At 36.5% G+C, this 10,811-nt stretch overlaps 1 protein-coding gene across 1 annotated transcript in view; it reads right to left on the bottom strand.

The window, feature by feature from the left end:
• Nucleotides 1-2,181: 2,181 nt before the first annotated feature.
• LOC130919325 (zinc finger protein 710-like) overlaps nucleotides 2,182-10,811 on the bottom strand; it is a 42,045-nt gene continuing 33,415 nt past the window's right edge. The window contains exons 3-5 of the mRNA XM_057841923.1: nucleotides 6,732-6,923; nucleotides 6,475-6,646; nucleotides 2,182-4,100 (exon numbers count right to left, since the gene is read on the bottom strand). Of these exons, the coding sequence (XP_057697906.1) occupies nucleotides 3,919-4,100; nucleotides 6,475-6,646; nucleotides 6,732-6,923 (546 nt within the window). The 3' untranslated portion in view covers nucleotides 2,182-3,918. The remainder of the gene's footprint in view (nucleotides 4,101-6,474; nucleotides 6,647-6,731; nucleotides 6,924-10,811) is intronic.

Raw genomic sequence — 10,811 nt, 5'->3', positions numbered from 1 at the left:
AATATATTAAAACGTTTTTGTCGTTTCAAAATTTGAAACTGAACTTTCACGATGGTCAAGGGTGTGGGGGGATTGTGCCTTATTTGATTGTTCCTAGTCCCACTGTCAAAAATGGTCAGAATTACACAAACCTAACCAGATTATCTAATTCCTCCCATGAACATTAATCATTAACATATTACACACTTGTGTCTTAATATAAACTGTCTTGTTTGTGAAATCTTAAAAAAAAATTAAAATCACCAGCAGCGTTAACTTTTCACCAGGAGAGGTCACTGTTACTCCTCCAAGTTATTGAGCAATTACGTATTGTAAAGCAGTCGTCCTAAGAGTAGTCTTTTGCCCATCGTCGCTACAATTTGGCAAAATCCCATAGCGTCGCACACTCCCACCTACCAAAAAGAGATATAGGCCTACTAGAAATTTACAAACCACACCTGCTACTCTTGGAGTCCCTGAAGCTTAGTCAAATGGCCAATCTTCTCATAATACAGATACATTTAAAATATGTAATTTCAAAAGTCAATTAGGTCAAAATGTTGACTATATTTTACTTCTAGACCAGAACATGAAGGGTTTGCCGGTTTTCCATTTACTTCCTCTGGACAAGAACATTAAGCGTTTGCCGGTTTTATTCCAGTAGATGTCGACATTATCCCCCATTTACTGTGCTGTTCTTGTTTACCACCACTTATGATGCAGACACACCATTTAAGGTAGGAATAATTTCAACGAGCTGTACTGTTATATATTGTAAACTATGTATTAGAAACTGTATTTACATATGGCGGAAGACTCGGGTGACTTTGAAGTTCCGCTCTGAGACCCCATTTGGCCAAATTTCAATATTGTCCAATATGCATGTGTAATACATAATTGGAAAGCTTAGAATCTCAATTTTCTGGGGGAAGAAAAAAATTGAACAGGAGGGCTTTTTAAAAAACTAAATAAATTTAATGGCGAAACCCTAATTGTGGGTGAGAGCAGAGAGCATAATTAAAGACGCCATGATTTTGACGAGATATTAGAGCTGCAACGATTATTCGATTAACTCGAGTATTCGATTAGGGAAAAAAATATTCTAATTTTGTTGCTTCGAATATTCTAATTAAAGTGGCATTGTAATGGTTTATTTTGAAAGTGTTTGCATTTCATTTAATTGATTAAGGTGGATACACTGTCCTCTGGTCTGCCTCATTTCACATTGCTGAATCCAACTGCTCCCTGTTAAGACCAACATAAGCTACGTTTTTGTTTGAGCTCATGTTTATAGCGGACTTTTGCTGTGTAAATTAGCCAATTTTTCTTTTGGTGTACATAGAGCCTCATTTATTCACTTTCTTTATACCGTTTGAGGCAACGCTCAGGTATTTTTTTAATGTTCCTCACCTGATTACTCGATTATTCGAACTAGTTAATTGATTAATCAACTAATAAAATAATCGATATAGCTGCAGCCCTACGAGATATTATCCCATACTTACCTTGTTTCAATCTAAAAACTCCATGTAGCATGTATTACCTTGTGTCAAGAGACAGCTGTGAATGGCCACAGCTGGATTTTGGGGGGATTTTCTGGGTGAAACATGGTAATATAACAAGGGTCGCGATGCAGAAATCGCAGACATAAAGGATTAGTCGATTTTCTTTTTCATATATTTACCCTTTTAAACTTTTTTTTTTTTTCAATTTTTCTTTGTTTGGATCAATTATTTTATCTAAAACATCGGGGAAAATGTAACAGTAACAAAAAAAAAATACAATCGATAAGCGTTACGCAATTTTTTTTATTTTTTTTTAATATTAGACACCAATTAATGATTCTAAGCTAAAAATGACAGACATTTCGAATAAATAAAATTAGCTTCTTTTTATAGCTGGGTTGAAACAAAAGCAATTGCGCGGTGTCTGTAAACGGGGGTCTTCAGGGTAAAACTGACAAATTAAAAATAGTTCGGACGCTTAATGCGCCATGAAACTGCTATGGCAGCACATAAACATCATTCTTTTGGCTTAAAATACAGCAGTTTATTTTAAAGAGGGGTGCAAAAGCAGAAACTTCTTTTTCAGCCTTGTCTGTTTTCCACCGTATACAGTGGGGAGAAGTATTTGATATATTATTATATATTATATATTTGATACACTGCCAATGGGTTTTCCCATTGGCAGTGTATCAAATACTTGTTCTCCCCACTGTATATATTTTCCCCTCAGATTGTTTTCATCTTCTGTCTTTTAAATATATCCAAATAATACAGCTTTATTTCTGTAAACAAATCATGCAATATTACTTTTTGGTGTGACTACTAATGTCTTACTAATGCGGCCGTGGCGCAGTTGGTAGCTGGAGTTGTCCTTGGACCGAAGTGTCAGTGCTTCGATTCCCAGCTACGACTGCCCAATGTCGAAGTGCCCTTGGGCAAGGCACTGAACCCTGATTTGCCTCCAATGGCTTGACAGCGCCTTGCATGGCAGCAGCCCCATTGGTGTGTGAATGTGTGCGTGAATGGGTAAATGTGTGCTAATGTAAAGCGCTTTGGGCATGGTAACCATGCAGATAAATTCGCTATATAAGTACTGTCCATTTACCTTTTTTTAAATGACCATTCTAATCATTTACAAATTTAACAACTGTATATACACATATTATTCATTCATATATTAGTACTTTATGTCAAATTACGATTATCATGTGACATTCTCATCATGTTTTAATCCATTAACTTATTCAATGTTCTGTATATATTTACATTTTTATTGTAGGGGAGAGGTTCTGATCATATCAAGGTGTATCAAGAAAAAAAATCTTTAAAACATGATAAAGCAGCAGTCATTTAAACTAGAGATTTTTTTTTTAATTAAATAACTCACAGTCACTTTCCATGACATTTTAGCTCCTCATCAACTAGTCCAGTGATTAATTTCCAACCAGGGAGCCTACGGAAAATTATTCCACCACAGTCATAGAGTCCAAAAATTATTAACTCACTGATTTGTGCTGGCGACATTGTGACATCCACAACAATTCATCCGTCTTCCTTTAGGTGGCAGCTTTGTGTCCAATTTAACGGGCCATACTATCATCCTCCATCTCCCCAGAAAATTAGATATTTTTAACTTGGCTCTATAGTAGGTTAGGAAACACTGAACTAGTCGATAGTTGCTGTTGTTTAGTGTGCATATCAAAGCTGACTGACCTGCATGGCAGGACAGGGGGAACCATCAATCCTCCCCACAACAAAATTGTCAACATAAACACGACCTTCCTCAGTCCAGGGTTTTACCCAACATTTTTGTACACAATCTACACTTTAGGAGCAAATCATACGTTTCTGCTTGAATTGAATAGAAAGTGAAAGGCCTGCTAAATACAGACAAACAATAGCTCCAAGCCAAAGCAAAGTTGACAATGAAGAAATAATATTGCCGCTTTTTACAATCTTTTTTCCTTCGGCCCATTGAAAAAAACTGCCTGAGCAAAATCTTTGTATCATGTTTGCTCAGTTTTGAGAAGTCGGGAACATTGGTGGCGTGGTGAGCATGTCCAATGGATCCTTCAAGTTCCATGAACTACTTCCTTGAAAATGGAGGTGGGGATGTGTCAAGAGAAGTGCACATAAAAACTGTTATTTTAAATGTGTTAAAACCTAAGAACGAGTAGTGACTATGTATTAAACATGTTTATACATACTATATAGAGCAAGTACATAGCTGTTTGAGTACAAACAATAAGGGTTGCTTGTGCATGACATGAATCACATAGAATGTAACTGATGGATGTGGAACTTTTTTTCGTTTTTCATTTTTGTAACAAATCCACACACACAACAAGAAAGGTTTGAGTCAGTGGCGTCCCAAAATCGAGCAGCTCAAAGTCATTATTAATCCCATGACACATCCACACATCCTTGTGTCCACTTAGGGTGTGGTGTAGGTACTCGTGTCCTTGCCAAAGTTGTAGTACTCCTCCATGTCATCCATGCTAGCAGTGGTCAGCTTGGTGAGGTTTTGCGAGCCGTTATTGTCCATGTTGTCGGCTGACGTGAAGCTGAAGTTCTGGCTTTCATACTCTGGCTGGCTCTCCATTTCAGGTAGTACTTCTGTGTAACAGGAGGGAAAATACACTTTGATACAACATTATTCGGGACGGTTGTCCTGCATATTCATAGTTCTGCATTCAAAAATTCACAATTTGTTGGCTTTGAGGATATATTTCCATATTTTGCAAGTGACCATGCAATCTGTCTGTTTTCCTAGTGGAATTTTGTTTGAAAATAGACATATTTTCATATTTGTGATGTGTATTCGTGAATAAAGAAAAACAAAAGCCAGTATTTCCAGAAAGTGGCCACCTGAAATGGGGACAAACATTTTATCAATGCCTGTACTACTTTAAATAATCAAAGGGAATAATCCCAGATTGCCCGCCATTCCGAACCATGACACCAACAACTATTGTTGTTTTCGGCAACAATAACGATAGCGAAAATATTTCATCGAGGAACAATTTTTTTTCATGATGTGACGATGACGAGCTAAAAACCTGGCTTGAGGCACTAGAACATAGCAAGAACAATGCCAGTATCGTCTAACGAGATGAGACGAAAATGCTACATCGCTTTGTCAAATGTTCACAATGTGTGACATTTTCATATTGTACGTGGAGTACGTCAACTTGTATCGTAGCAGTGTTTGGGTCGTGTCAGTCATGTGAGATGTGCTGCGCGTCTCCCTCTTCTTACCGGAGTTTAGAATGTGTTTCAAGCTCGGCTGCGCTCCATCTTACTTGTTTGGAAACTCATGGTAAGATTTGTTTTCTTATCTTGGCAAGAAAGAATATGCAATGTTGCTTTAGTCTCTGGTCTGTACTAAGTGATCATCACAAACTAAATGTCGGCTCGTTGGCATAGCATTCCCGTTAGCATTAGCGTCAACTTTAGCATGGCGAGCATCCCCTTAATTGCTTGGACAACTTTTTTTTTTTTCGTGGCTTCCAGGTGGGTTTAATTTTTTTAAAAATGTACTGCTTTTTCCTGCTGAGTGTGTATTATCATCACGAAGTTGGCTTGTCCTTGGAGACGTTACAATATATGCTCCTCTGTCTATGATCATTCGAAATTGTTGAAAACATTTATTTTTGGGACTAAAACTTTTGAAATTTACAGACGAAAACATTGTAAGTAACTGTCGACTAAAACTAGATGAAATTTATATGAGATTTTGTCGACTACAACTAGACAAAGACATTTTGAAGTAACGATGTATAAGTATTTTTGTCCAAAAGACTACGAAAGTCCAAAAGACTGAAGATGTCATTAACAGTCATTATCACATCCACCTGTGCTACAGTCTATGAACATGTGCTGTATATGTGTGCGTATAATTGACATTACAAAATGGCTGTGCTCATCAGCGGTGTCATTTTTTTTGTGTTAACTTACTACAAAATGTGATGTCCACATATGTGGACATCACATTTTGGGTTATATAGGCCACAATATTAACATTTGTTATACAAGTGTGGGCTACATGACTCAAAATGTGATGTCCCATTATGTGGACGCCAGGTCTCAATTATATTAGTGTTGGTACTTTAGGACATTCATTATGATTAATTATTACAAAAAGGTTTTACGATTTAAAAGATTTTAAATAACACATTTTATTAATGTCCCATTCACGGGACATTTAAGCAACACAATTTTTCAGTACACTGATTGAATTGAGGCACACATTAGCTTGGCTGAGGGCTTCAGAATTAGAAAAATACAAATAAAGTAGCATATTTAACGAATACAAGATCCCTTAAAAGTGTGGGTTTGTTCATATAATGTATGTCTTAATAATTCGCCCATGAAACTATGGGACGGTTTGTTGAAAAAGAAATCAGTTCTATGTGAAAAAAAAAAGTTGGATCACCTAGAGCACTTTTTTGTTGTTGCCAAGATCAATTAGAGTTTTAGGCCTCTCAAATGTTCACTTATTGAGGAAAGATGTGCATTTTATTGTATTTTATGCTTTTGTTTTACTATTTAAATGTCTTTAAAATGGCAATTTAACTTCTTTTAGGTTTTTATACTGTTCTGTATTGAAATGCAATTAATTGCATACTAAAATCCTTTAAATTCAAAACACAAAAATAAAGAAGCTTTTTTGGGACAAATATTGCAGCAATTAATCAAGATTAATTATTTCAAACCTTCTTTTTAATAGAGTCCAACCCCTTAAAGTATATATTGTTTATTAGTCATCTTTATTGTAACTGTTATAGTATTTTTATGGATAAATACATTTATGAATTAATTAAATGTTAAAACAAAATTAATACATTAAAAATGAATAAAAACAGTCTGGTTATGGCTCATAATAGCACTAAAGTTTTTTTTTTTAATGAATGCCACATTGAGGCTAGTACTTGACACACCAACTAATATAAACCAAAATCATCTTTTTCCAACAAAGTGTACTACCTACCTTGTCCTTCAGGTGACACATCCATGCCATGTTTGACCTTCATGTGCCTGCTTAGGTTGCCCTTCAGATTGAACTTGCTGGTGCAGTAGGGACACTTGAAGGGTTTACTGCCAGCGTGCAGATGCATGTGACCCAGTAGGTTGTACATTCTGTTGAAAGACTTACCACACACCTACAAAAACAAATAAATTACATAAAATAATAATAATGTTACCAATTAATTTTAACATCTGTGACCCTGCTGGGCAGATACCGGCCTTGCATTTGAAGGGCTTCACAGGCAGGTGGACGATCATGTGCGTTTTGAGTGTCTGCTTCTGGATGAAGCTCTTGAAGCACACGTGACACTGGAAGGGCCGAACGCTGTTGTGGATCAGCATATGTCTCTTGAGGTTGGCTGATAGTGTAAATTCGCGCGAGCACACTTCGCACTTGTGGCCTTTCATGCCCTGCAAAGCCCCCAAAATAAATAAATTTACATGACATTAGGGGTGGGAACCTCTCGGTACCTCACGATACGATACGATACAATACAATTTGCGATACAAAGCTCACGATAACTATGAATTCACAATATGGCGATACAACGATTATCGATACCTTGGTCAGGAAATCATTCTAGGATATTCTACAAAACAACTAATAAACAGAAAAACAAGCTGTCTTCATCCTTCTGCTGTAAGTTTATCTCTATTAGACGTCCAATCAGTTTGAAAGGGGAGGGTGGCAGCAAGTGAACCCCTCCCACTTCAAACGGCCCCCTCCCACTTTTATGGCTGTCAGTGGCAGCCAATGCTAGGAAACGAGGTCATTTTGGGCCCTTTTTTCAGGTCATTACCTGTTGATTTTCAGTCACTTGTTGAGTTGGGGGCATTTTATGGGTCACTTCCTGTTGAGTTTGAGATACAGAAAAGGAAGTGACCCGGGAATGAACAGGCAGTGACTCAAACTCAACAGGAAGTGACCTGTAAATGCCCAAAAATGAACAAAAAGTGACCTGTAAACGCTCCGAAAATCGGAACGAGTGACATACTCTGGTTTCGAATGAACGAACGTTCTCTCGCCCTTCCCAGTCTTAATGGATTGGGTGTCGAGCGCCGTCAATGGCAGCCATAAATTTAACGAGACACTACTATGGTGGAAGATTTTGATAGCAACTTTTTGGTTCCTTTTTTTTTTTTTTTTTTTGACACACCTTTTTAAAATGCTATCTCGATTCTTGGCATGAGCGTGTTGTTAAATTTTAGGATGCAAAGTATCACGATATATCCCCATTTCGATTTTTTTTTTCACACCCCTATATGACATGCAGGGTTAAAATAATACAGAGATTTGAAGAGTGATCGTTCAATGGATTGGCTGTTAATGGCAGCCAATTTAATAGTTAACTTCTAAAATAACTAAAGCTTTTGGAACAGTAGGAAGGTTGTTGATCTTTTTTCTTAGTTTCAATGATGGAAATGGTTATGTCACGTTAAAAAGAGTTAATTTCTAAAGCAACTCTGGTTTGTCTACCGCCGTCAACGGCAGCCAATTACGTAGTTCATATTTTAAACTTTTTTCATTAAATACTTGCGAATATACCAAATTGTGGCTTATTAATATTCATATAAAATTACCCATATTGTGATATTTTTTTTCTGACCAGCTCTACAACACACAATTTGTTGAGAAGGCAAGGTATACCTGTCAATCAATCGACTGACAGTTCCTAAAGCTCAAGGCAAGTTCAATTCAATTTAATACTTTTTTTTTTTTAATGCCGCTTGAAAGTAAATTCAGGACTAACTAAAAAAAAAATAACCAAAATTGAAATGAAAAAAACAACAACAACAACAAAACACCAATGGACATCAAGTCGTTGCGGAAAGACCCACCTAACTGCACGACTAACCCAAAAGAGGAGCCACTTCTAAAACCAGAGAATCGGGAAGTGACATCACTTAATTATATCTGTTTTATTGTTACCAAGAAACACAATTTTCTTTTAAAAAACCTGAAAAATCAAGATTCTCGCTGAAATTCATCGTTAGGACAGCGCCACTGTTTGGTTACGCTTAACTGAAATTTCTCCAAAACTAACGAGATTGGTGCCATATCGCTCCAAGAAATCCTAGATGGGGCGAGTTTTAAAAAGTAATCGTATTTTATAGAGATGTCCCCGGTCCGACCAGATAATGGGGAATCTGATCATGTCAGAAGATCAGAATTGGGTTAAAAAGATCGGGTTTTATAACAACATAATCCTGATGTACAAGGATATTGCTGAAAGAAATAAAAAACTTTTAAAATATGCAACTTCGCAACACAGATGAAAATGGAAGTAAACACAAGAGGTTGGAGAACATTCTGGTACAGGGGTCAGGAACCTTTTTGGCTGAGAGAGCCATGAACACCACATATTTTTAAATATAATTCCGTGAGAGCCATACAATATGTTTAAAACTAAAAATACAAGTAATGTGTGCATTTTATGTAATTTCAACACTTTTAAAGTACAATAAATCACTGAATTCTTTTTAATAACATGGTGTTGCTCATCAATGATGAGTATTTCTTACCATTAATGTGACTTCTGGTCCTGCATGGTTTTGCTGATGGCTATGTAGTCTGGTTGATACTTGGTGAGGTTAAGCTTCATGCAGGCATTGAGAAACTTAGGATGCATCCCTTTAATGTTCACGAAGAAGCGACACGAATCTTCTGTTTTTCCCTACCATGCACGAAGCACCATCAGTGCACACCGAAACAAGTTTATCCATCGGTGGATTTTTTTTCTTCAGCGAACTCAGTGAAGGACTTGAATAAATCCTGCCCTCTTGTTGTCACTTTCATAGTCAAAACCTTGCAATCACGCTAAACTGGGATAAATTGCTTACGTCTGTTGACTCATCCAAAGCGAGAGAAAAAACGATGCCGCATTTATGTCCTTCACTTGCGTTGCCTCAATTTGATTTGACATCATGATGGTACGATCAGGAACAGTTCTTGCCAACAGTCTTTTATCCGTTTAATTTTCTTGTCTTTATCCGAAAAGTCGTTAAAAACTCTCCAAAGGCAAATTCCTCTGTCCATTCCTGCCGAAACGTATGATACTCCTCGTCTTTTTTTTCTTTTAGCCATCTTCTCAAAAGGGTTTCTAAAATTAGCTGACAACGCGGAAAACTAAACTGAAAACTGAGGAAAGTTTAATTCCCGATCTCACGCGGATATCTGCCGCTATTTCCGACAGCAAAATACGGCAACCCCACTTGAACAGTGTCTCTGCCTCATATGCGTTGCCTATGCGATTGACAGATAAATAGATAGACGAATAGACACAACAAAATGTATGTTCGCCACTTTCCCACAAAAATTACTGTGAACCGGCTTTCTAGTCGACGGTGAATGTCGCTGTTTCGCGCAATGCACAAAGGAGTATAGGGCTGCAGCTATGGAATATTTTAGTAATCGAGTAATCGACTGAAAATTCTATCGATTAATCGAGTAATCGGATAAAACATTTTTTTTTTAGTTAAAGAGCAATTATACATATAGATGAGAAAAGACATTTCATGTAATATTGAACCATTTCATTCAATCAATGTCTTTGTTTTCGATGTACATTGTTGAAAACAGCCAACAATTGCATCTCAATACATATCCATAACTGTCTATATATTTCAATCTACCTGCTTTCTATTCCTCTTGTGCTTATCTCCATTGCTGATTTCAATTATTATTAGGAGTAGTAGTTTTTGTTTTATTTTTTATTTTTGTTTTATTTGTATTTATTTATTTTTATTCTGTGATTAAGTGCGATCTTTTGTCTTGGTTTTTACGTTGTATTGATTTAAATGTGATTTTTATGATCCTCATGTGATGTAAAGCACTTTGAATTGCCTCGTGTTGAATTGTGCTATATAAATAAATTTGCCTTGCCTTGCCTTGCCTCAAATGTGACTAAAAAAAAAAAAAAAGACATTCAATGCTTTCACTCCAAAAACTTTTAGATCTTATATATATATATATATATATATATATATATATTTTTTTTTTTTTTTTTTTTTTTTTTTTTCTTACCTAAAAATGTCATTACGCTTGATAACACACATGACTTAAAAGTTAGGTGTTTTTCCTACGTGTTTCAATTGAATTTCCACTTGTGTCAAGCTACAAGTTCTAGTTAAGTTTCATGTTAGTCTAAACCAGGGGTGGGCAAACTATTCCACAAAGGGCCGCAGTGGGTGCGGGTTTTTGTTGCAACCCATTAAGAGGACACATTTTCACCAGTCTGCTGTTTTACAAATGCAATCAGTTGATTGCAGTCAGGTGCTTCTGATTTCTGCAGAAACCTC

This window comes from Corythoichthys intestinalis, chromosome 1 (assembly GCF_030265065.1).
Source record: "Corythoichthys intestinalis isolate RoL2023-P3 chromosome 1, ASM3026506v1, whole genome shotgun sequence".
Taxonomy (NCBI): Eukaryota; Metazoa; Chordata; class Actinopteri; order Syngnathiformes; family Syngnathidae; genus Corythoichthys; species Corythoichthys intestinalis.
This window is presented reverse-complemented; position numbering and strand designations above follow the sequence as displayed.